A 27,823-nucleotide genomic window follows, 5' to 3' on the forward strand; every position below is an offset into this window, starting at 1 on the left:
CCATATTAGTCCTTATGTGAAAGAAAATTCAAAGAAAAGTGGAGAAATAGCATGAAATATACTATGTCTTGGTTTGCATTCAGATTCCTTCAGTTCCTTCTCTGGAGGTAGATGGCATTTTTCATCACGAGTCCTTGAGGATTTTCTTGGGTCACTGTATTGCTGGGTATAATGATAATAAAACATATAATTCATATATGTTCATCACATGATAATGCTGTGGTAGTGTACAGTGATCTCCTGGTTCTGCTGACCTCAGTTTGCAGTCTTTCTAGGTCTTTTTTAAATTATCCTTCTCATCATTTCTTATAGCACAGTAGTATTCCATTACAATCTTGTACCACAACTTGTTCAGCCATTCCCCAATTGATGGCTGTCCCCTCAAATTTCCAATTCTTTCCCACCATAAAAAGCACTGCTATAAGTATTTTTACACAAAACAGGTCATTTCTCCCCTTTTTAAATCTCTTTAGGATATAGACCTAGTAGTGGTATTGCTCACACAGTTTTAGAGGTCTTTGGGCCTAGTTCCACGTTGCCCTCCAGAATGGTTGAATCAGTTCACAACTTCACCATCAATGTATTAGTGTCCCAATTTTGCCACATCCCCATAACATTATTTTTTTTTCCTTTTCTGTCATATTACCCAATCTGATCAGTATGGGGTAATACCTCAGGGTTTTAATTTTCATTTCTCTAATCAAGAGTGATTTAGAGCATTTTTATGTGATTATATATAGCCATAATTTCTTCATTTCTTATTCCTTTTTTTACCACAAAATGTGCCACCATGAAGGTTTTATATGCCTGGTAGCAGAATCCTAAGGTCAAAGAGCACGGACATCTTGTTGGGCGAATGTACAGTTTTATCAGCAGTATATGAAAAGATGCTTGATGAAGATGAGTTGAGTGAACTCCGGCATTACAGTTAGGGGCTTCTCAAATTTTTATTATTTTATTCATAACAATCTATATTACTTTACCCAGTAATGCTATATCATGCTGGGGTGAGGAGGAAGAGAGATATTTAAAGGGAAAATATTATTTTAAATGGTCCTTTTTGTCTGCAAGTTCATAATTAGATGTTTGAAGAATTATTGATGCATAAATTGCAGGAATTTCCATTCTGGGAATTTTCTGCACAGATGAAATCACAACTCTGCATCCTCCCTAAGGATTATGAGCCAAAAGTTTTTTAAAGTATTCCTCATGTCTTGCTTGGGAAAGGCACTTAAATTTTATCTATCTCTGTTCCATTCTCCACTTAGTTGTCAAACTGATCCATAAGTACTATGTCACACTTGCACACGCACACCCCCTCTCTCTCTCTGTACCCATTCAGTAAACTCAACAATACTTCCCCGTTACCTTCACAGTTATAAATTCTCTATTTGGCTTTTAAAGTGCTTCATAAAATGGTCTCTTTCCTACTTTCTAGTCTTCTTAAGTCTTACTCTCCTAACATGTATTCCATCGTCTGGTGATACTGGACATCATCTTGTTTCTCGAACAAGATATTCTATCTTTTCACTGGCTAGAATTCTCTCCCTCCTAATTGCCATCTCTTAGCTTTCTTGACTTCCTTCAGGCCTCAGTTAAAGTCCTGGCTTTTGTAAGAAGTGTTTCCCAGTCTTCCTTAATCTTAGTGCCTTCTTTCTGCCCTCAATTTGTCTTGTAAATAACTTTTTTGCACATAATTCTCCACAATATAGTAGAATTCTCCCTCCTTAGACTGTAAGTACCATGAAAAAGTGAATTGTTTTTTTTTGGGGGGGGGGGTTTGCTGTGTTTTTTCCTCTGTATCCTGCATACTTAACATGGCCTGGTGTGCAGTAGATACTAAATAAATTCTTGATTGATTGCCTCTTCATCTTGGAGTAAGCATCTTCCTAGTATAGCTTCAGACCAGGAGGGTTCATAATTTTAGCATTATTCTAGACTCCTCTCTTCCTCATCCTATATATTCAGTCAGTTTTCCAATATTGCCATCTCTACATTCACAATATTTATGGAATCACATCTTTTCTTTCCACTTAGCCAGATACTACCTTAGTTCAGGCTTTCATCACTTCTCTGCTAGGTTATGGCCTCTAGTCACCCAGTCCCTCCTACACAGTACTTTCTTTTACTTATTCAACTACAGCAGCTCCTCATTTTCTCTGGGATAAAATTAAAACCCCTCTGTTTAGCAACTTTTTTCACGTTATTTAATTTTTTTTTAGAATATTTTCCATGGTTACATGATTCATGTTCTCTCCCTTCTGTCTTCCCCCTCCCAGAGCTGACAAACAATTCTACTGGTTTATCCATGTCTTATTATTCAAAATCTATTATCATATTATTTGTATTTGTTATAAAGTAAACTTAAAAAAACCGCAACCCCAAATCACATACCCATATAACCAAATGATAAATCATATATTTTTCTTCTGCATTTCTCCTTCTATAGTTCTTCCTCTAGATGTGAATAGCATTCTTTTTCCTAAGTTCTATCGGATTGTTCTTGATCATTGCATTTCTATTAGTAGCAGAGTCTGTTATATCTGTTTAGCTTTTAAAGCCCTATGCAGCCTGGTCACAGCCTGTCTTTCCAGCCTCACATGACTTTCTTCCTCATCCTGCACTCACAAAGGACACTAGCTCTATGCAAGTGCCTTTCCGCTGACCATTCTGCACACCTTGAATACATTGTTTTCTTCCTTCCCCTTCACGGGATCCTTCTGTCTTTTTAAGATCAGCACCATCTTCTACATGATGCCTTTCCTGCCCTCTGTCCTAATTACTTTGTATATTTACATTTATATTTGTTAACTTTATATTATATGTGTATTTTTTGATGTATCTGCTATCTTCTGCATTAGAAGCTCCTTGCTTGTAACGATTATTCATTGTTTATACATGTATCCACCACCTGTTAGAGTGCCATACATATAGTACATAGTAAGAAATACTTAATTAGAGGATTGGTTGGTATCTTCACTCTTCATGATATATTTTTAAATAAATGTAAACACATGTTTATTTTTTGTCTTTGTTTTTATATTATCTCAGTTTCTTCGTTTCCTTCTCCCCCTCACTCCCAGCCCAGAGTGTCATCTCTTGTAACAAGGCAATTTTTTTTTTAAAGATAGAGAAAGCAATTTTGGACAACAAATAAATGCACTGAAAATTTTTGACATCACATGCAATGTTCCACACTCATGAACCCCCATATCTGCAAAAGTACGAGATGGAGATATCTCCCCATATTCTTATTTGGGAACAGACTTCTTTTTTTTTTTAACTTCACATTTGATTTCTATTATTTTGTGGTTGTTGTTTCCATTTACATTATTGTGTAATAAAGTGAAATTTCACATTTTTCCAAGAAACAGGGAAATTTAGCTATCCTAAAATTTGCTGGATTTTGTCAATTGAGAGGCATTTCTATTTGTTTTATAAATAGCTGAAACCATTGAGCTGTAATATTTGGTGCTAGTATGCTATGCACAAAAGAAACTATTATTATTCTTATATAGCATTATTCTTAATGAGATTAATAATCTAGTTTATGTGTCTTTATTTGTTTCAGTGCCAAACCAACAGATTTTGATTTCCTTAAAGTTATTGGAAAAGGCAGCTTTGGTAAAGTAAGTGTCTATTTTCTTATTCAGTACATTTATTTAACAAAAATTAAGTGAGTAACTTCTTGTTTTGTTTTTTGTTTTTTTAATTTTGTGGCATATAGAATTTTATAAAATATAGGTTTGGTTTTGAAATGAAAAATTTTTTTTTCATGAAAGACATAGTTTAATAGGAAAGATGAGATATAGGCAAATATCTTTGATATAAGGCATTGTATCACAGGTGCCATAGAATAGTATAGAGGTTATTAGGAAGTAAAGAAGTACCTCTAACCAGGCTAATTAGGGGAAGTCATTGCTGAAGAGGTACTCCTTGAAAAAAAGAAAAATGACTAAGACAAGCTTCAAATGACTACATGATATAACCATAAAAGGTGACATCAGAGACAAATTAGAGAGCATGTAAGAAATTACCTGTCAGTTCTGTGGATTAGGAAGAGATCATGAAAAATCATGAGCAAGAAAAAAATTACTTTGACAGGAAGTAAAAGTATAATCTTGATTATATAACATTTTTAAAGTTCATGCATAAGCAAAACCAATTCATCTGATATTAGAAGAGAAACAAAATTGCGGAGGGGGGGGATCTTGTAGCAGGTTTCTCTGACATAGATCTCATTTTTTAAGTCATTTGGGGGAAATTTTTTAAAAGGCATATAGGGAAATCATTCAAATTCATACAAATAAGAGCAGGCCTAGAGCTAAGAGGTCCTAGGTTAAAAATCTGACCTCAAGGGGGCAACTGGGTAGCTCAGTGGATTGAGAGCCAGGCCTAGAGACGGGAGGTGCTAGGTTCAAATCTGGCCTCAGACACTTCCCAGCTGTGTGACCCTGGGCAAGTCACTTGACCCCCATTGCCTAGCCCTTACCACTCTTCTGCCTTGGAGCCAATATACAGTATTGACTCCAAGACAGAAGGTAAAGGTTAAAAAAAAAATTAAAAAAAAAATCTGACCTCAATCACTTCATAGCTGTGTGACCCTGAGGAAGTCATTTAACCCCCATTGCCTAGCCCTTACCACTCCTCTGCCTTGGAGCCAATATACAGTTTTGAGTCGAAGATAGAAGGTAAAGGTTAAAAAAAAAAAGAGCCATTCTCTAATGGATAGTCAAGGAATGTCAGTAGACAGTTTTCAGAGAAGAAAAATCCAAGTTATGAAAAGCCATATGAAGGGGAAAAAAACCTTCTAAATCACTAATAATTTTAAAAATGCAAATGAAAACAACTCTGAGGTGCCACCTCTCACCCATCATTGACAAAGTTGACAGAAAGGGAAAATCACAAATGTTAAAGGGGCCGTGGGAAAATAGGTACATTAATGCATTGGCAGTAGAACTGTAAACTTGTACAACTATTCTAAAGAGCAGTTTGGATATATGCCTGACAGACTATTAAACTGTATGTACCCTTTGATCTAGCAATTCTGCCACTGGGTCTATTCCCCCAAAGAGATCAAAGAAAGACAAAAAGGATCCATCTGAAGAAAGATAATTATAGCAGTTCTTTTTGTCGTGGCAAAGAATTGGAAATTGAGTTGATATCTGCCAAATGGGTAAAGACCAAACAAGCTATAGTATATGTATATATTGGAAAACTCAGGCCGTAGGGAAATGATGAAGGGGATGGTTTCAGAAAAACTTGGGGAAATGTATCAACTGTCATAGAGGGAAGGGAGCATTATCAAGGGAACAATTTATACAATAGCAACAGTATTGTAAGGATGTTTGTCCTTACTTGGGACATAGGAATGCTGATCAACACAAAGATTAGTCACAACTCCAGAGGTCTCCTAATGAAGTAGACTCCCTACCTCAGAGAGGTGATGAACTCCCAGTGCAAACAGAGGATTTGGGGTGGGGGGCAAATATGACCAATGGAAGGTTTTGTTTTCCTTAAGTCTATGAGAATATAAGAAGAGTTTCTTTTTCTTGCTTTCCCGTGCAGTGTAGGGTTAGGGAAAGGGGGAAGAAGAGAATGCGGACTTGAAAATAAAATAAAATGAAATTGAATTGAATTGAATTCTAATTTTAAAAGAGACGTTTACATTAGAAAATCTAAATTTTCATTCCAGTTGTTAGTATCAATGTAAAATAAAATTTTGTACATATATGTAATATTCTACTTAACTCTATTTGAAACAAGATAAAATGGTCCTGGATCTCTGCCATTTAGGAAGCTTATATACTAAATTGTACTACTGACAACCATTCATATACAATTAGACACAATTGACCATATTTACCTTTGGCATTTAGTTGAAACTTAAATTGAGAGGTGCTTAGAAACTAATGAAACTGAAGTGAAAAAACACTACCAAAATGTGAACACAAAAATAAAAGAATTTGGTCAAAGAACATAAAATAAAAATCTGAGTCATAATCTGAATATGAATAAGCAAAAAAGTATTCTAAATTTTGCTTCATTGCTCAACTTGGCCAATGAATATACACACCTGCCTCAGCTTACTGACCAATTAATTCCTTTTGTAATTAGATGCATTCTACTTTCTGCCTCTAATTCTATTGAATTTGCTCATCCAGTGAAATTTTATCTTCATTCTTCTTGTTCTTTTTTTTTTTAACCCTTACTTTCCATCTTAAAAACAATACTGTGTATTGGTTCCAAGGCAGAAGATTGGTAAGGGCTAGGCAATAGGGGTTAAGTGACTTACCCAGGGTCACGCAGATAGGAAGTGTCTGAGGCTTTCTTCTTTTTGACTTTCATCACATATACTATCCTGGTTCCTTTTTCTAGATCCTATTTCCTTTTTACTATCTCCTTCACTATCTCCTGATTTTCATAAACAAAAAGTAAAGAGAACATAGTCTACAACTCCAGATAGACAAGTTTGACCCAAATTCCTGGACACATTCTAAATGGTATTACTAAATAAATCAAAAAAAGGAAGTTATAATCACAAAAAGTTAACTTGGTTTCCTCAAGACTTGGTTTGCTATGGACAGCTTGGTCACACAGTGGTTAGAATGCTAGGCCTAGAGTCAGAACGACTTATCCCAACTGTGTGACCTTGGGTAAGCCACTTAAACTTGTTGGCCTCAGTTTTCTCATCTGGAAAATGAGCTAGAGAAGGAAATGGCAAACCACTCTAGTATCGTTGCCAGAAAAAAACCCAAATGCCATTACAAAGAGTTGGACATGACTAAACAGACAGGTATGCTTCTATTAAACCTTTTTTTCCTAATTTTCTTTTCTAAATTTTAGCAATGCAGTTAATAAAGCCACTGATGCTGTTCTTACAGAAAAGGAGGAGAAATTTAGGCTAACCATTAATAAGTTAGATGGATTTAGAAGTGGTTGAATGGCCAGACCCAGTGTAGTTAACAGTTTAATGTTAACTTGGAAGGAGGTCTCCATTATCGTGCCTCAAGGATCTGAGACTGGCACTGTTTTTTAACATTTTGATCAAAGACTTGGAAAAGGATTAAATTTTCAGTTGTCACAAAATTGGATGCCCTAGAAGACAGAGTCAGAACTCAAAAATATCTTGGCAGGTTAGAGCACTGGACCAAATTGAGTAGATGAAAGGTAATAATGAACTACAAGTTTTTATGGCATAGCCTTGAAACATAACCATTATTTCTAGCATTGTTTTTATGGGGAAATGAGTTCCAAGTTCCAAAAATCCAACATGCAAATGAGCTTATAAAATATTTTCTCTTTTCATTATCAACTTAACAAACATGAACTTTTCCATATATAAAGAATAGAAAAGTGTGCCTTTAAAACTGAATTTTTATTATTTTAATAGAAGGATTGGAATGAGGGAACAGGGGAAATGGAAGGAGAGAGGGAAATGCGGAGAGAGGGAGAAAGAAGATTTTCTTCTCCTCTCTTTTTCTGGGAGAGAGGTAGCCACGTATTGTCCCCCTGACAGAATGAATATGTCTCCTCAGAGAATAGTTCTGGGCTATGAAGGACATCCACTGTCACTTCCCTTCAGAAACCTGGGGTCACCCCACTCTCAAAGAGAGATGTTCCTTGGTTTAGGCAGTTTGGATCACTGGGATCCTGAGCTAACCGTCCCCATTTGGGGAGAAATGTGATTTTCCCCAAATCTTCTGCTTCCTTTCCTAGCATGAGAAACCAGCCAAACCTAATTTTAAAGTACTAAACAATTTATTTGGATTCACACAGGGAAGGAGAGGTAGGGGTGTCAGTCAAGGAAAGTGAGGAGTAGGAACCTCTAACACTGATCCCCTCTGGCAGACTGGGCCCCCCCAAAATTCTCAAGGTTCACGGCTGAGTGCCTTGAACACTCCTCTGGCCAGCTGCTGGTTGATCCCTGTTTCTCCGCTAACTAGCTTTTAATTCAGGAGTCTAGGAACAGGTCAAGAAGAGAGAAAAATCTAAAGGAAAGATCTGGATGGCTCTGACCAGTGTAAGTCCAAAGCCAAAACCCCCTAGAGACTTCCAGTAGCTGTTCTTGAAGAGTCCTAGTGGAGGTATTTTTGGGTCCCAGAAGGAATAATATGTCCCAAACTGATGGGCTCTTTCTCAGCTTACAGGAATACCTCCTTTCCTCCTCCACCTCCCAGGCTGGAAGACTGTTGACAGTTGGAGCTTCTCTCTGTGAATCTTAAAATTTCTCAGACTTGTGAATCTTAAAAATTCTCAGACTCTACCTTAGAACATTTGGTTAGGACCATTCCCCATTTTAAAACAATGAAGGGACTTTGGTCAGGAAGGTGGGAACTCTTAACATTACTCCACCCATACTTAGGCATACTTTAGGGGAAGATAAAGTTGTAAACTCCATGCTGAACAATGAAAAGTACTCAACCCATACTTAAAGTGAAGCAAGAACCCTTAAGTTAGGTCTATTTTTAGATCTAATACAAAGGGGTGCTAAGTACCTATAAAGATCAAATTAATCAGGCAACTTGCAAAGGACAAGATTAGTCTACTCAGGTGTGAATTACTCAAAAGTTTTAGTCTACTTAGGTGTGAATTAAGGATGGTCAGTCCTTTGGGAAATGTCTACTGTGATTGGTAGACGTAAAAACTTAGGGGAGGTGACATAGGAGAAAATTCTCTTTAAAAGGAGGTCAGACAGCCTCTGAAAGTTAATTCAGCTTTGGTAGCTGAGTTGGAGCTCAGACTAGTTGGAGTAGCTGGATCTCTCTGAACACTAGAATCTTGTTTGGGACAAATCTTGTGATTGGATTAAAGACTGACTGGTTTCTCTCTTCAGGCTTCATATTATATTTCTTATTCTCTCTCCTTTTTCTTAATTCCTTCATTGTATTAATTAAAATCTCCATAAAACCCAGCTGACTTGGGTATATTTAATATTTGAGAATTTTTCCCATGGCGACCACTTTATTTTGATATAAAATCAAGACACTAAAAATTATCTTTACAGTTTGGAAATTCAAAGTCTTGAAACCATATTTTCGCAGTCACGGTTTATAGCAACCACTCTTTTGTCTGTAACATCTCTCTCTGGCCCTCCTCTACTGCTCTTAAGCTGATCTCTCTTTCAGCTTGGCTTCTCATTGTCACCTCCTTGATCTTTCTTTCTTAAATTACATTTATGTATGGCTTTGGGGGTTTTTTTGTTTTTTTTTTTTCTAGATTGGATCGCCTACTATCCTGTTTGTATCTCTTTCTAAACTTCCTTCTGAGTTTTTGGGGATTTAAAAAAGTTTTCATTGATGTTCTTTCCTCCTTTTTTTCTATTCACTATTACTATATCTCACTGCACTGCCACCCTCTCTCTCTCTCCCAAAATAAAAGCTCTCATTTATAAAAAGTAAAATAAACAGATATAATCAAACAAATTCACAGATTGGTCATCTCTGAAAATGTTTATCTCAGTCTGTACCTCTAGCCCATCATCAGTCTGCCAAGAAGAAGGAACTATGCTTTCCCCATCAGTCTTCTAGAGTCATATTGGTAATTGCACTCATCAGAGTCCTTATAAATGAGATTTTGAAGTATTCCAAGAATGATAGTAGAGGAAAGATCACTGGTCCCTTTACCACTAATTAGCTCTGTAACCTTATTCTCTGAGAGACAAAGGGCAAACCTGAAAACCAAATTTGTCCTCAAGGAGCTCACGTGAAGGTGAATAAAAAATAAAAAACTGAAAAATAATTAGGGTTTATAAAAGGGGAAACTAAAGCCCAGAGAGATTAAAAGTAGCTCATCTAATAAAGGTCACTTAGGTAGGCATTGAGGAAGAGCTGGGGCTCGGGTTTCATCCTCTTTCTCAGTTGCCAGCACTCTCCCACAGGCCAGTGCTACTTCTACTCCCCCTTTCTTCCTGTTTGCCTCTCTTTGCCATCCTCCGGCTAATGGTGTGCAGTGTGGTTAAATACTATGCTGTGCCACTACCTGCAGCAGAGTGCTGCTTCTGGATGAGGTGCTGAAACCTCAAAGGCAAGCTTAAAGGAAAAACCTAGTAAAAGTTATGTTTATTTCTATTACATATTCATCATCTTCCTCTCTTTATCTCTCAAATGTGAATCCTGAATAAGGCTTTTAGAAGCTCCAGTATAGTTCTAAAAGGTGATTTTAGGAATTCGAGGAATTTGCTAAAGAAAAATTTTAGGTATTCTAAGTTCTAATTAACTTTGTCATTTATCTTTAGAAAGTGAAGGTAAGATTGTTAAACACTAAGAAAAGTTGCTGTTAAAAAGTTAAACACTAAGAAAAGAGGATCAGGACTTTCACTCTAATAATCTTCTTATTTAGTTTAAAGAATAAAGGAGAAAATCAGGAGAGTAAAATCAGAGAATTTCATTTCTTGGAACACAAGTAAGACTGCTCAGGCATTTTGTGAGTGTCTGTTCTTTTGCAATTTTAGATTTTTCATTTATTGGTTAATGAATGAATTGATGAATAAAGCATACATTAATAACTGTTGTAATACAATTTTACCATGAAGAGAAACTGAGATGGAAAAAGTCCAAGCATAATCTACTGGCAAGGCCAGCAGTTACCAATAATAAATAGAGGTCAGTGACTCAAGAATTCCTCCATACAATCAGAGCAGCTTTTTAAAAATACAGGTTGGTGGTTACATAAGGTCCAATGAAGCAAACTAAACTAAATTAGTGATTGGTCTTTAATGTCCTTATCTGACTAGGAGGTCTTTATAGACTACAGTAACAGGGGAAAACACAGTCACCATCCTCCAGAAAACCTCATGACAGATAACCCTACATGAACCTGCTAGGAGGGAGTCTTCCAGAGTCCACAGTAATAGGGGGCATAGAGTTGGTCATCTTTGGAAAGTCCCTAATCTACCACTCCCTGTACCAACAGAACCCAGAGTGGGAAGAATCTCTTATGAGCAGGTAGAATCATTCTTTATCCATCTTCTTTATCTTCCTCAAGTGGTGGCATGGTAGCTTTATTGACTTATTTGATCATGAGGTCTACAAAAGTCCTCTGAATTTAAAGCCTTAAAAACTTGATTATAATGGTTAATGAAATTCTTAACTATTAATTAAACAATTATCAGTTTTGCAGTACTTACTCTGTGCAGAGCACTGTACTAAGTGCTAGATTTAAAATAGAAAAGTCATGTAGTCCCTGACCACTGACTAGGAGCTCACATTCTAATGGTGGAAACAACACATGGAAGATCTCAGTTGCCTGTCAAATACAAAAGGTTCAGACCATGGGACCTTAGAGTATGCTGGCAAAAGAGATATTAATGCCTCATTTCCACCAGTAAGATGAATTGTTATTAACAAAATATTAAATATTATAATTCATTTATTTTTGAAATATGACAGGTTCTTCTTGCAAAAAGGAAACTAGATGGAAAATTTTATGCTGTCAAAGTGTTGCAGAAAAAAATTGTTCTGAAGAGGAAGGAGGTAAATTAAAAGACCTGGATGTTGTCATTTTCAACTAACTGAAATGGGGTTCTTCATGTATGTTATAAATTGATGCTTTCCATTTTTTCCAGCAAAAACATATTATGGCTGAACGTAATGTGCTCTTGAAAAATGTGAAGCATCCATTTTTGGTTGGATTACATTATTCATTCCAGACAACTGAAAAGCTTTATTTTGTTCTGGATTTTGTAAATGGAGGGGAGGTAAGTTTTTCATTTCATCTTATTTTGGTAGCATCCCTAAACACTATGCTATAAATAGAAAATCTGTTTTTCTATGTATTATTTACATTCTTGTTTCTAGGTTATCTTCATCAATTATTATTATTGAGTTTTAAAAAAGAGAAAAGTAGTTCAACTAAGCCAAACAACCACCTCGACAAAGGGAAGGAGGAACATTTTTTCATATCTTCTTTCTGGAACCAAGTTTGGCCAAAAGAACTTTATTATAAAAATAATGCCAATAAGCAGCCCTTGGAATTATAAGATGTATATTACTTTCCACTTTGATCTTAGCATGGATCTTTTTTTTTTTAATTGACAGCTATTCTTTCATTTACAAAGAGAACGGTCCTTTCCAGAACACAGAGCCAGATTTTATGCTGCAGAAATTGCCAGTGCTTTGGGCTACTTGCATTCCATAAAAATAGTATACAGGTAAATTTCATAAATGTTGCTAATAATTAATATCCTTTGACATTTGATATCTTAGTTAACTTAAGGGTCTCCTTTATCTTTTGGTACAGAGACTTGAAACCAGAAAACATTCTTTTGGACTCAATAGTAAGGTTTTTTTTTTTTCATGTTCTCATAAGTAAATTTTCAAAATTCTGTTAAAATGTATTTGTGTTCTTTATATGTGCATCATTATAATTATTGTTCTATACTTGACAGGGACATGTTGTTTTAACAGATTTTGGGTTATGTAAAGAAGGGATCGCTATATCTGACACAACTACAACATTTTGTGGGACACCAGAGGTAAGAAAGATGTATAATGATATTTTAAACCTTTGGGTATAAAATGCTAATATACAATCACAAGTTGCATATGAAAAACATCACATAAAGGAAATAAAATGTAGTAAAAGCTATTTATCTGACTAGAAGTCATTTTTCTTTCAGATTTTAATTGATTCCCTTTGTAAAGTATCAACTATATTTCCTATTATATTTCATTCCCCTCCCAGTAACAAAGAATAAAACAGAGAAATAGTTTAGCAAAACTAACCAACAACACATCCAAAAAGTCTATAGCATTCCATATTCATAGTGCACTTGTGCTTTCTTTCCATTTACCTTGTCACAGTCATTGTCTGTGTGGTTTTCCTCCTCCTGTTCACTTCCCTTTGCATCAATTAGCAGTCCCTTATGTTAACCAGAACTTCTAGTATTGTGGTAGTTCCATCAAAATGACGATCCTGGATGAATGAGTAGATCAAAAATAAAGCATTTATTAAGCTCTTACTGTATATTCTAGGGCTGTTGAGAGACTCAGATGATCGACATTTGTAAATGCAAATGCAAAACCTAAGCCCTGGGGATACAAATGCAACAAGCTAAAAATACACTTTCCTGTATACAATTCTTCATAACAAAACATTAATTCTGATCATGTATACATTTTCTAACACAGTAATCATGAAATAACCCATAAAATGAAGTCCACAAAAGAAAATTGGCACTGGTGAAACGTTTGTTCTCTCTAGAAATTCCCTAGAATTGTGACCTTTGGTTTTAGACAATATTAACTTTTTAGTGTATGAAATCTCTAGAAATATAAACTTGTTCAGTCATTTCAGTCATGTCTGACTCAATGACTGCATTTGGAGTTTCTGGGAAAAGATATTGAAGTGTTTGCCATTTTCCTTCTCTGGCTCATTTTATAGATGATAAAATGAAGCAAACAGGTTAAGTGACTTGCCCAGGGTCACACAGCTAGTATCTGAGGCCAGATTTGAACTTGGTCTTCCTGACTCTAGGCCCAACACTCTAGCCACTGAGCCATGTAGCTGCCCTATACACAAGTATAAATACAGCAAATGAAATTCTTAAAACGTTAACTTTTTTTGTCCTGAATCTTACCTTCCCCTGTGTCAGATGGTGGTGTGAAGGCATTGTACTTCTAGTGCCTGAAGGTCTCTGCTTTCATAAGACATAGCTACCACATAGCCCAGTTCTGAAGCAAATGATGAAAATGGGCCTCGAGTGGAAGGGGAGCCCTTTCCTTTGCCCCAGCAGGGGGAACCAGACAGAAAGGGTGCTAAGAAAATCACCCAGGGATGTCCCTGAACAACTTGCAGGGATCTAAAAAACACTATCCATAAGCAGAGGACAAACTGTGGGAGTAGAAACACCGAGGAAAAACAACTGCCTGACTACAGGGGTTGAGGGGACATGACAGAGGAGAGACTCTAAATGAGCACCCTAATGCAAATACCAACAACAGGGAAATGGGTTCGAGTCAAGAACACATGTGATAACCAGTGGAATTGCGCGTGGGCTAGGGGAGGGGGGGAGGAAAAGAAAATTATCTTTGTCTCCAATGAATAATGTTTGGAAATGACCAAATAAAATAATGTTTTAAAAAATGTAGCCAGTTGGGGGGAAATATATATATAAATCTACCTATCAAAAAAAAAAAGAAAAGAAAATCACCCAGGGGTTTGTGGACTGTGTAAAGCAAATAAGAGAGGGAAAGCTTTAGAACTAAAGAAAACTTTAGAACTCGACAAAGGAGAACAAGATAGAGTAGTCTGGAATAGGCTGGAGCCCCCTGGGAAAGGACTCCCCAGAGTCAGCGTCCTGTCCTTGAGAAGAGGCTGGTGGAATGGCCCCTGCAGGGCAGCCTCGGCTGGGCAGGGCTGAGAGCAGGGGTGCCCAGAGCCATTAGGAAGCTGATAAGGTAAGAGGCTTCGAGGGCCAGAGCTCAGGTAGAGCCAAAGGAAGGCTTAGAGTCTCCACTCCCTTGAGTCAGACTGGGTTTCTACCCCAGTGCGCACAAAGGATGGGTAGCAAGGGTTCTCAGATACTTCCTAGCCCATTGGTCCTGGCCATGTCCCTTCACCCTGGTGGCCTCAGTTTCCTGATCTGTAAAATGATCTAGAGAAGGAAATGGCAAACCACTCCATTATCTTTGCCAAGAAAACCCTAAATGAGGTCACAAAGAGTCAGATGTGACTAAAACAGCTGAACAACAATGTGTATGTGGTAAATCTAACAATTTAGGCAGGACACTCCTGGCTGGGGCAATCAGGAAAGGCTCCATGGAGGAGAGAGCAGTTGAATTGAGCTTAGAAGCCCAGGGATTCTAAAAGAGCATAGAAAGAGCAGAAGCTGCTATGAATGAAGCCCATGTAAGTGCTTGTTGACTGGTGTACATAAATATTGTATAAAGGGAAAACAGTGTATATGACGAAGAAAAGCTAAGAGAAATCTGAAGAGATCATTTTTCACTTGAGGGGCAAAGGGAAAAGCAGGGGAAACCTCACTGAAGCAGGGAACACTTAGTTTTAGGGATACCTGAAGTTGGACATTGAGAAAAAGATTATCAACAGATTGAAATCAGGAGGGGAACTATTGCAACCATAGATGGTGGTAGCCATCAGAACTATAAAGGGCAAGTGCCTGCATCATTTGATATAGCTATGATATTGACTACAGAAGCAAATTTAGATTGTATGTTGGTAGGGTCTTATGTTTATATTTTATTTTGTAGGTAAAGGGAGCCACTGAAAGTTTTTGAGTAGAGAAATGTGAATATGATAGTATATTAAGATTACTCAGCATACAGAAGACAAATTGGAAAAAGAGGCTAGAATTACAAAGATGAAATAGAAAGCTATTATAGTATTTTTTTAAAGTTTTATCAATGTGTTTTGTTTTAAAATTCTATAAACGTTTCTAGATTACCCCTACTCCCTAAGAAATCTCATATAACAAAGTAAATATAATATCAAATCTTTTTTTCTCCCTTCCACTTCCCAACCCACTAAAAAAAGAGAAAAGAAAAAATTCCTTGCATCAAATATGCATAGTCAATCAAAATAGATTCTTTCATTTGCTACCTACAAAATATATATCTTGTTCTGTCCCAGATCTTAACTACTTAGTGACGAGATAAAGAGCATGGCTCATCTTTGGTCCTATGGAATCATGGATGGTCATGTCATTTATCATAGTTCTTGGATCTTTCAAAGTTTGTTTGTCATTACATTGTTGTTATCTGGATAAATTAATCATCTGGTCCTTCACATTTCATTTTTCATGAGTTTTATGTTTTAAAAATATGTTTATAACATTGATTTTATAATTTAATATTCTGGTTTTTCTTCACTGTGCATCAGATCATATGTGTCTTTCCATGTCTCTTTGAAATAATCAGTTTCCTCAGAGCACAGCACAGGAGTGTTTCATCATATTCCTATACTACAACTTGTTCAAACATTTCTCAATTGAAGCTATGATAGTAATGTAGTTCCTGGCATGTAGTCAACTTAATACTTTTTCAGTCATTCATTCTTACTTTCTCTCGGAGAAAGAGGTATCAGTAAATTAATTAGAATTAAAAGCCAGAATCCAAGAGTTTGAAAAGTAAAGTGAATTGTGAGGGAAGGAAGAACATAGGCAGAGGCTAATGTGAAGGCCAGTAGCTTCAGTAACAGGGTTGGGTGATGGTCTATGGGTGTTGGTATTTTAGACTGAAAGAAAGGATACAGTAGGGAGGAAAAGACTGAAGATGCACAAGAGATCTGATGATTACGGTAACATTGTAAAGGAGGTTTAAAAAAAAGTTTGAAGTGGTAGAATCAACAGGATTTGGCAACCAACTGAATTTGGAAAATAAAAGGAAAGCTAATGATGACTCTTTGTAGACAATTGTAATCCAAATCAGTAATGTCTTCCAGAATTACTGTAGATAAAATGATGAAAAGTGGTGAATAAAATAGAATCTACAAATCTATAGACTAAAATATAGTTTTCAGCACTGTTGCAACACATATTTAATTACATTAAAAGTGGAAAGTAATGACTCCACAAGATAAAAAGAAACAATAAACCAAACTCCAAAGCCTTAAAAAAAAAAAGAAGAAAATGGGCAGTATCTCATAGGAAAAACAACTAACCTAGAAGGTAGATTCGGGAAAGATAACTTAAGAATTTTTGGATTACTTGAAAGCCATGATTAAAAAAAATAACCTAGACATCATATTTCCAGAAATTATAATGGAAAACTACCCAGATATCTTATCTAGAGAACAAATTAGAAAATTGAAAGGATTCACTATCAATCATCTCCCAAAAGAGATCTCAAAATGAAAACTCCCAGTGCTTGAACCCTAGTATTCCTGATGTATAGAGTCTTTATACACTATTCCCACTTTAGCTATAATTGATAGTTAATACATGTTTAAACTGAATTAAATTTAAATTTCTAATCTTTCACCTAATTCTTGAGAATATATATTTTCAGCGATTGTTCCTAGATTTATCCATGAGAGTATAACTTAAATGTAGATTTGCAGAATAGCAATATTTTTTCTTAAAACCTTTTTTTTTGGAAGGATAAAACTTTTTTTCCTATGAAATCTACAATAATTTTGTGGTCTGAAATTATTAAATACTGTTTTTAGTATCACACAACACTCACTAGTTGAAATATTTTGAGGTTAAAAAAAAAACATGTAACATGGAAGGGAGGCGACTGCTTTTGTACTGAAAAAACCCAATTCTATCTGATCCCTAAGAAACTAATTTGTTTCACTCTTTGGAGATTTGTGTAAGTGATGTAAGTACTTGTAAGTAATGTAAGTAATAAGTACTGTAATGAATAATTGAACTCTTAAATATTTTTTTTGTAAAGTATCTACTGTTAATTCCTACATAAGTATCAAAGATTTGGTTGATTTTTCCTTTTTTGTAAAGAAAAGAATGGATTATAGTTGCCTGCTAAACATTTGCAGTGCACTGTGGAAAAATAACTATACTAGCAGAACTCAAGCTCTGATTGATCCAGGTATAAACTCAACACGATACTATTTGTCCAAAGGAGTAGCCTTTTTACATTCAGGGAAGCTCTTTATCAAAAGCTTGGTGGGGGGCAGCTGGGTAGCTCAGTGGATTGAGAGCCAGGCCTAGAGATGGGAGGTCCTGGGTTCAAATGTGGCCTCATACACTTCTCAGCTGTGTGACCCTGGACAAGTCACTTGACCCCCATTGCCTAGCCCTTACCACTCTTCTGCCTTGGAGCCAATACTGTGTATTGGCTCCAAGACAGAAGGTAAGGGTTTAAAAAAAAAAAGCTTGGTGATGAATTCTTTTTAGCAGAGATAATCAATAAAGCCAACTATTAAGGCATGAATAGGATGCAGTCTGCTTTTGGTAGAGAAGGGAGTATTCATGTTAAATGAAATCCATTCTTTCACCAAGGAAGAAAAGATGATTAATTCTCAGCCTCTAGATTTGAGTAAAATTGAAAAAAAGTATTCTCTAAGACATTCCCCAAAAATGTTTTTTCATTGCTTACTTAGTCTTTTTTAATGTAATTTTTGTAGTCTTCTGAACTTTACAATCATGAACATTTCTTTGAACAAAGAATAGATAGAAGAATTATATGTAACCACAGATCTCAGTTGAATACAGCTCCCATTTTTTTAAAATTAGGTATTAAATTTAACATGTTACATGGTTTTCCTGTTTGTGTGTGCCTCCCTACACACACACACACACACACACACACACACACACACACACACACACACACACAAAACACACCTTGTAACAAATAAACATAGATAAGCAATTTTACTTAACAGCTTACTGTCTTCTGGGTATGTTATCTAATAATTGATTATGATCCTATTACATTCACTTAAACTATCAGATAGCCTTAAGCTTCATGTGAAATTCATTAGGTGATGAGCCTAAAGATGTCAGGAAGATGTCAGTTGGAAGGCTTTTCCAACTGGTGAATCAAATGAACTGGTTGATTTTTGAAGTCCTGGTAGACCTTTAGGACAATAGCCTTTCTTCTCGAAATTCAAGGATATTTCCCATGGAGAAAGAAAAAGGGTATTAGATCCAACTTAATTCCCCTTTCTCACATGACTCCTTAAAAATTATGATGTCAAAACTTCTCATCTCCACACCAGATTCCTTCTCACTGCTAAATATTAGCAGCTTTTTAAACACTCATTATCACTTACACACTTCCTACAGTGCATATTCTGATAATCACGGGGCTTCCAAAAATTGAAAAATAGCTCATATTCCAGCAAAAATGTGTGTCTTCTTCCATAATAAATTTCTATTATATAAATTTCTAAATGTTGAAAGAAGTAGATTGGTTATGTTGGAGTAGCAAAGCCTATGTGTTTTTTTAATGATAGAATAATTAAGCCAAACTATTTTAATTTCTAAAGCATTTTTACTCATTTTGCATTAATGATATTTGTTTCAGTAATTAACCTCTAATGTTGAATTTTCTGTGTAGTACCTTGCACCAGAAGTGATTAGAAAACAGCCTTATGACAATACTGTAGATTGGTGGTGCCTTGGTGCTGTTCTCTATGAAATGCTGTATGGGTTGGTACGTATTAATTATTCTTCTGTGTTAATTTTAAATTATTATGTCTTTTTTTTTTGGTTGTTTGGGGAGTTTTGCGGGTTGTAAACTGCCAGTATTTTTGGCAAGTGTTGGTTTGGGTTTTTTGGGCAGCCAGACTGAATGACAAATTAAAGACAAATAACACCATAGTTTTCCAACCTCTCTAAAACCTGGGGACTTGTTACAATTAAAATCTTGAATATAAAAATATAAGTGATCTAAATATTTATTATATATGTCATAGGGTTATCAGATATGCTTGGGACATAATACCAGCAAAATAACAGAAGGCCTGTAATCTTGTGTTCCCAATGTTCATTACTGGGAATATGGAAGTCTTTTTCATAGGAAGAAATTGATAATATCCAGTAATATATGGAAGATTCTTTTCAGACATTCTTATAAATAGCTTCAGAATCTTTTTTTTTACTTCTTTCCCTGAATATAAACTCTGATGTTGAAGATTCAATAGAATTTTACCAAATTGCCAAAAGAGGGTAATAGGCCTGATGGTTTTATCTTTTCTAGACTTCCCCAGGATTTTCTTCCTTAAAAAATGGTCAACCTATCCTCTCAAATTATACCTGGAAGTTTATTGTGAAGGTGCTTTGCCCCCTACCCAGACATCCCCCTAGGCAACTTGCAATAACACCAAAAAGATGTAAACAAGTGTCTTTTAGCATAAATGTTTCTGATGCTAAAGAACCAGAAGGCTAACATTGTGTCACTCTGCTGTCTCACCCTGTTGAGAAATCATTAGATACATAATCAGTGCTTTTGTCATGAATAAAGGTCCTCATTGGATGCCACTGGACAAAGGATCTCCTCTTCCAGAAGCACTGCTACCATCTCTGCTTGATAATACTATTTGATAATAATACAATTGATACTAGCTCCTGCTCCTGCCATGGATTTTTTTGTCTTTTAATGTTTTATCGCTTAGTATTTCCTTTTTTTTTAAACACTTGTTACTTCCCGGTGACTCATAGTTTGTACACAACCCCATACAATGAAGCAAAACAAATTAATACACTGGCAGTGCCTGAAAATGTATGCCTGATTCCGTTCTTGTGACCACCATCTTTGCCAAGAAACATTAATCATTAAGCTCTCTCAAGTCATAATTGTCCCCATGCCCTGCCACCACCATGGGCACTGATGTCCTTGCCAGGCTGAGGACTGAACTACTTTTTTACTCCTTCAGTGCCTGAAGTTGGAATAAGCTAAGTCAGACTTATTAATTCATGTGCTGAGGTTTATAATAATTAGGAATAAATACTGTAAAATGCCAAGTTTCTAATCTAAGAGATTATAGTGAGGAGTGTCTTGCCCTGACTTTGTTCTATTTAAGGGATGACCATGCTGATAAAGAACTTAATTCATTTCTACCTCAGTTTCCCTTTACTAGTATTTCACAACATGAAATATTTTAAAGGTCTTTGAAGGGAAAAAGATTATAAAGTATATAAAATAATACTGTTAACTATAAAATAAGATATATACAGTAGAATTCATAAGTGGGGGGAAGTCTGATAATATAATTGCCCAAATTAAGATATATAGGATAAGATATATAAGGATAAGATATAAGATATATAGGCAGGTTTTTTAGAACAATGTACATAAAATACATAAAAAAGAAATCAAACTTGGAAATTCATTTCATTTAAAAGGTGAAATTCAAAGAGTTTCCTATAACTTTTAGCTCTTATTTTTTCCTTTTTGAACTAATTAATCTTGTAAACATTGACTATTAAAGGATACTTTTGCCTTTAACATAATTTTTTGCTGATTAACCCTATTTAATCCCTTTATCTGAATTGGTATTTCCTTTCTTTCTTTTTTCTTTTTTTTTTTAAGGAATCTCTATCACTGTTCTCAGAAGAGGTCAGAAATTCTATCCTAGCTTCACTTCTGCTGGAAATTTGTTAATCTTTTTTTTTTAATAGGGCCTATGTTTTGTAGAAGTGGTTAGCACTTTAATTCTTCAACTTTTATATTCAGTGATCTTATTGATACAACTAACCAAAAGAAGAGATGATTTGATATTAGGAAATACTAAGTCCTTTTCGTTTTTCTTTATAGGTTTCTCATTGTATAGCTTTCAATTTTATTATTATTAATAATCACATTATTAGTAAAAATCACTCATTGTTATGTAATTGTGAAACTTTAAGCTAGGTCCAAAATAAGGTAGTGTTTCATTCTTCCTGCTGATCTTCCTATAATATGGTAATCAAATCTGTCAACATTGCTTTGGGTACATAATTTATAAGATAGTAATATTGAAGTTAATTTATGAAAACAAAACAGAATTTTTATACATGTGAAATGAATGTACTTTATAAATTTTTGAAGTTTCTTTTTATACTATTCCATTTCTCATTAAAATGTTCAATTCTTGCAGTTACGCACTAACAACTAAATTACTACAACTCTAAAATCAGTTCTTTTGGATGAATGTTATCAAAAAGAATATTGTATTTAAAGAGTAATGAAGTTGAAATTGGTTGTAAAATGTGTTTTGATTTGCCTATTGTTATTCTAGAATTTAACACCATGAGTGAGACAAGAATAAATAAATGAGGGGGCAGCTGGGTAGTTCAGTGGATTGAGAGCCAGGCCTAGAGATGAGAGGTCCTGGGTTCAAATCTGGCCTCAGATGCTTCCCAGCTGTGTGACCCTGGGCAAGTCACTTGACCCCCATTGCCTAGCCCTTACTGTTCTTCTGCCTTGCAATACACAGTATTGATTCCAAGACAGAAAGTAAAGGTTTTAGGGGAAAAAAAGAATAAATAAATGATTAGCTGTGTTATCAAGACACTTTACTTCTGTTCTGTGGCTGAATTTTCAGATGTCCAAAAAGTCCTATAGTTTGTGAATGTCCAAGCCCCTGCCCACATTTCTGCTAGCACCTGCTCCAGAGAGATAGGCGAGAGCTTAGGTACGAGCTCTCAGCTTCAAAATGAGATAGTTGAGGCCCAGGCATTTTTAGGTCCAGGATTTTGGCCTACTTTTTCATAGTCTCAGTTACCACTTAAATTTTTTTCTTTTGTGTAGCCTCCATTTTACTGCCGGGATGTTGCTGAGATGTATGAAAACATACTCCATAAACCTTTAAATTTGAGGCCAGGAGTGAGCCTCACTGCCTGGTCCATTCTGGAAGAACTTCTGGAAAAAGACAGACAAAATCGACTTGGTGCCAAAGAAGACTTTGTATGTAATATTTTCAATAATAATAATTTGATGTTTAAGAACACTATTTTTAAAACTTAAATTCATATTTTTAATAGCAAGTGAAAATGGTTTTTTAATACCTAATTAATTGGTGGTATCCAGGGGACACATTTTCATACACACACAGATGTAACATTAGATATACATGTATACACATATATAATACATAATATGTTTTCATATACATATGTTTCAATATACACAAGTAATAAGTATATAAACATAATGTATATTCACGTGTGTACAAATAATGGCTATATAGAAAAATACCCTTAAAATTTCAAAAATTGATTCCTTGAAATTGCCCATTAAAGACTTATAGTTAGAAAAGAAGGCAGAAGTTTCTAAAATGTTATATGTCCTCTCTCAAGTCGTTGTTTTGTTGGGGTTTTTTATTTGGAGGTTTGGGGGAGTTTTTTCCAAACAAATTCACTTTAACTCCCTTCACCTCCATTTCCCTCCCCTACAACTACTGAGAAAGAAAGGAAAACTCCACATTGCAAGTTTATATAGTTAAAAAAAACCAAATTCCTAAATTATGCCCAAGAAAAGTATGTCTCTATCAGCAAATCTCTTCCACGTTTTTTAGGATGATATTATTCTGAAAGGATTTAAGGACTTGGGAATTAGGGGGGTTGTTGTTATTGTTCAGTCCTGTCCGACTCTTCATGATCCCATTGGCAGGGATATTGAGGTGGTTTGCCATTTGCTTCTCTAGTACAGATGAGGAAATGGAGACAAGCAGGGTTAAGCGACTTGTCCAGGACCTCACGGCTAGGCAGTGTCTGAGGCCAGATTTGAGTTTAGTTCTTCCCAGCTGTAGGTTTGGCACTCTGTCCACTGTGCCGCCTCGAATTAGAAAAGACCTAAGCACGGATCTGTTGTCGGTCAGGCCTGTCCAACACTGTAACTTAATCGAGCCTACCAGGCTGGGGCCTTCTATCCCTGCAGCCTCCTGTAGCTTTCACGCCACTCTCACTGACCTCCCCTCTGCTGGCCTCTTTCTCTTTCCCATCACCGGGGCTTTCTCCAAGGCCTGTCCTCTCATCACTGGCCACAGGGTTTATGCTTCAGGACTCATCCTTCCAGGGAGCAGTGGGAACTGACCAGTGGGATCTCCTTGCTGGGCCTTTCTCTCAGGGGTCTCCCTCAGCATCAGTTCTGCGTGCTCAGCTCTGCCTCGCCAGACCTTTGTCCAAGGGGAGAGGCCTCTGCTTTTACTGTGCGGGTCCAGATTTGCCCACGGTGGCTTTCCTTCCTTTGGGGCTGCTGAAAAAATATCTGCTGGGACTGTTGAGTTATCTGGACAGAACTGCAGCCGTCTCTGCCCTCTTCGTTTTGTCCTCCAAAGACAAACTTGCTTGCTCTCCCACTTATCTTTCGAGTCCCTACTTGAGCACTCAGGCTCCTCGGATGAAGGGGATCTTTTCTTGGGCGCTATTTGTAGAAGCTGTCGTCAGTCGTTCTAGATGGAGGAGCTCGGGCCTCTCCCGCACTAGCCGTTGGAACGCAGCTCTGTCTTCCTGCGGTAATGAATGGTTAGCCTTAAATTCAAGCAGATCTCATTCTGTCGTTTTTGAAATCATAGCCCAGGACGACTTTTCTTACCCTTCGTTGACTCTCAGGGCTGCTCCATTCTTCTCCGGGGTTCTTGCCCACCCTGGTAGATGTCCTGATCGCCTGAATTCCCAGCCACTTAAATTCACTGATACAAGGTGCTTACACTTTCTCTAGCTCCCATTGAGCACATCCAGTTTCCTGGGATTCATAGATCTTACAGTCCAGGTTCCCATGCAGTACCGACCCTTGCAGCAAGGGACTTGCCTTTATCACCAGACACGGGCACCGCCGAGCTTCCTTTTGGCCGTGGCCCAGCTGGCCTCCCTCATAACGTAGTGGACCCCTTCCGACCTGAGAGATTCATCTTTCTGTGTCATATCTTTTATCCTTCTAATACTTTCTTTGGCGTTTTCATGCCAAGGTAGTGACGTGATTTGCTTTTTCCTTCTCCAGTGGACAAATTCTAGTTCTCCTGATTGTGTTATCTTGGTCAAGTCATGGAGCCTCAGTTTTCTCATGTAAAAAGGGAAATGTTAATATCTGTATAGTCTATGACCTCTCAGGGTTCTTGTGAGAATCAAATGAAAAAAGTTTATATTGCACTCTATGGATCTTAAAGGCACTACATAACTGTCAGTTATTATTATGAGATAAATTAATTTATTTCATTGAAGGAAGTGATAATATGAAAAAGATGCTATATACACAGAGAAAAAAACCACTGATTTTTTTCTAAATAGATGAGAGGGCCAGTAGATACTTGAAATATTAATCGCTTACAGTAACAGATTAAGATTCTGTCAGTAAACACATTACAAGTAATTACACTAACCACAGGATAATGGTTATATTAAGGAATGTAAGTCTGTTTCCCAGTGTTTTGATTTAGTCATGCCTCACATCAAAGGTTAGTGACTGCTAAAAAATAAGTAATGATTGTGGAGCTTCTGTAATGAGGGGGCACTTTTGAAAGTTGTTATCCCATACTTTCTTAGCCATAACAGATGGGAAAATGCTTATAACAATAAGTTTCATTTGTTATATAACTGGGACAGAAATATCCTATAAAGTTTCTGTCGCTTGTCCAGGATAGCATGTTTTTCTTGTATCACTGGTACCCATTACTCTCCCTCTTTTCTTAAAAGTCTCTGTTAGGGCAGCTAGATCAATCAATGGTTAGAGATCCAGGCCTAGAGACAGGAGGTCTTGGGTTCAAATCTGGCCTCAGACATTTCCTGGGTGTGTGATCCTGGGCAAGTCACTTAACCCCAGTTGCCTAGCCTTTACTGCTATTCTGCCTTGGAACCAATATGTAATATTGAATCTAAGACCCAGTGCCTTATTAAATGCCTAGCACTGGCTTGTAGGTACTTGGGCTTTGAGAAAATTAATTGTATTTTGGAAACCAGGGTTAGGAATAAATAGGGCAGTGCATATGGCTATGCTGTTAACTAATTAGTAATTGTGAGTTATTTTTACAGTAACTCATAGGGAATCTTTAAGCAGTTCAGAATTAGGCTTTGAGTACTTATTTTTTTTTAGATGCTTAGTCTGGTGCCTAGACAAGAAGTCAGGGTCTCGATCCTAGGGATACAACTTCTAGGCTAGTTCATGCCATTTGGAAGCTAGAGACATGAGAATTTCTAGCTCTATCCCTGAAGTATATAGTGCCTTGCAAAGTGAGTGATGTTACTTCAATGTAGGAAAGTAAACGTTTTGTTCTTCTTTTTTTAATTGATGCCATTTGTTTTCATACCCCAGTCATTTCTGGATGCACTATCTACTCCCCACCCCTCATTGAAGCTTCCCTTGTAAGGGTGAACAGTTAAACAAGAAATAACTGCTACAGTGCCAGTGTCTGACAATGTATTCAAAATTCTTCCTCTAGGAGCCTCTCCCTCTGTGGGCAGGGTAGAGGGAGATATTTTTCATTTTCTATTCTCCACATAAATATTTCTCCTAGTTCAGCCTTTTGTTATCCTTTTTATTGATACTATTGTAGTCATTAGGTATTTTTTCTGTTTCTTTTTATTTCACTAGGCAACGCATCGATTGGTAGATCTTCCTATGCCTTTCTAAATATTCATCATTTCTTGCTCTTGATTCTGCCAGATGCCACAGTTAGTTCAACTCTTCTTCCTTCCAGGCCCTTATGTCAGTAACAGTGCTGTAGAGGCATATTGGTCGAAGCTCTGGGCTTGGAAATAGGAAACGTAAATTCATATGCTGTCTTTGACATGTAATAGCTGTTTGGCCCTCAGAAAGTCACCCAACTTCTCAGCCTCAGTTTCCTTGCCTGTAAAGTAAGGGGGTTGCATTCTGTGACCTTCAAGGCCTCTTCCACTTATAAATACATGATCTTCTGAGTTAATGAGCTGATGAAGAATTAAGCACTTAATGTGTGCTAAACATAGTGCTAAGTGTTGAGGATACAAAGAAAGAGGCCAGTCCCTGCTCTCGAGGAGTTCACATTCTAATGGGAAAGATAACATGTGCAGAAGGTTTTAGGTATATGACAGATGGGAAGATCCCATGGTCCTTAGGGTGAATATTTTTTTCATTTTTCCTATAAATGTTAATATATACTGTACCTTTTCTTTCTTTTTTTGACCTTCTTAGGAAGCATATGCCCAGATGGAGAATTACTAGATGGGAATATTTAAACAGTAGTCATTCCAGAACATTTAGACAAGGCCACCTCTCTGCCAGTGATACATTAGTGTGCTTTTCTTCCTAAAGCCTTTCCTCATTGACTCTTTACCTTTTTTTAATATCATCTTTGCCACTTTGCTTGGTATAAAGTCATCAATGCTATTTAAATTTACATTTATTTTAGTTATTTGGAGCATGTTTTCCAGTAATCACAGACAGTTTATAATTCTTCTTTTAAACACTCTTCCTGTGTTTTCCCTATTTATCTATTGGGGAATATATATGTCAGCTTCCTTTGTCTCTTGCATTATTCAACTTTTATTAGTAATATTTGAGGCAAAGATTTTTTTCTCATTTTAATTTTAGTTTTGTTTTTCTTCCTAGTACTACATAAGTTTTAACTATAAAAATCACCTAAAGACAAAAGGGTATAGGTACCTTAGTGCCTCAATTTACAAGATACTGATGTAAATAATCCTGAAATGTTTGTTTACAATCAGAATTTCCTAATACCATGTTTGCACTTCCATCCCTCTGTGTAGACTTGCCTCTTATCCTGTCTTCTAGGAAGTTTGAAGAAAGGAAATGGATAATCTAGTGAATTTGGGAGTAGATTTATGTTTTACAGAATTAACAAAATGTCCTTTTTATTTCAGCTTGAAATTCAAAATCATCCTTTCTTCGAATCAATCAACTGGACTGACCTTGTTCAAAAGAAGATTCCACCACCCTTTAATCCTAATGTGGTAAGTTTTACATATTCACATATCTTTGTTTACCAGTATAGAAGCAGAGCTTTATTCTGTTCCTGCTTTAAGTCCACCAGATCTTTGAGTCTATGTGTAATGAAATGGAATTCGTAACTAAATCTTTGAAAAATATTTATGTAATTCAAACACTTATCACAGTCAACTAAGCCACAGCAATGTTCTCATTTGATGAGAGTCTCTTTTAGCAGGTAGCTGGCACAATGAATAGAGCACCTAGCCTAGAGTCAGGAAGACTTATCTTCCATGTTCAAATCTGGCCCCAGATTCTCACTAGCTATTTAACCTTGAGCAAATCACTTACATGTTTGCCTCAGTTTCCTTATCTGAAAAATGAACTAGAAAAGGAAATGGCAAACCACTCCAGTATCTTTGCCATGAAAACTCCAAAGGGGGTCATGAAAAGTGGGACATGATGGATAGCAATGGTGTCAAGTTGTCCCTCTGGCTCCAAAAATACCCTTTTGAACTTAGCTATTTACAAAACTATTTCTTTGAGTTGGTGCA

General features: G+C 36.4%; 1 protein-coding gene across 13 annotated transcripts in view; it reads left to right on the forward strand.

Moving 5' to 3' along the window:
• The window catches only part of SGK3 (serum/glucocorticoid regulated kinase family member 3), a 151,125-nt gene that overhangs the window by 114,186 nt on the left and 9,116 nt on the right, over positions 1-27,823 (forward strand). For all 13 annotated transcript variants that reach the window (XM_007487027.3, XM_056823995.1, XM_007487026.2 and 10 more), the window contains 9 exons: positions 3,572-3,629; positions 11,391-11,474; positions 11,567-11,698; positions 12,039-12,151; positions 12,241-12,277; positions 12,389-12,475; positions 18,987-19,082; positions 22,161-22,316; positions 27,206-27,295. In XM_007487027.3, coding sequence (XP_007487089.1) covers positions 3,572-3,629; positions 11,391-11,474; positions 11,567-11,698; positions 12,039-12,151; positions 12,241-12,277; positions 12,389-12,475; positions 18,987-19,082; positions 22,161-22,316; positions 27,206-27,295 — 853 coding nt within the window. The remainder of the gene's footprint in view (positions 1-3,571; positions 3,630-11,390; positions 11,475-11,566; positions 11,699-12,038; positions 12,152-12,240; positions 12,278-12,388; positions 12,476-18,986; positions 19,083-22,160; positions 22,317-27,205; positions 27,296-27,823) is intronic.

Source organism: Monodelphis domestica, chromosome 3, assembly GCF_027887165.1.
Source record: "Monodelphis domestica isolate mMonDom1 chromosome 3, mMonDom1.pri, whole genome shotgun sequence".
NCBI classification, from domain to species: domain Eukaryota; kingdom Metazoa; phylum Chordata; class Mammalia; order Didelphimorphia; family Didelphidae; genus Monodelphis; species Monodelphis domestica.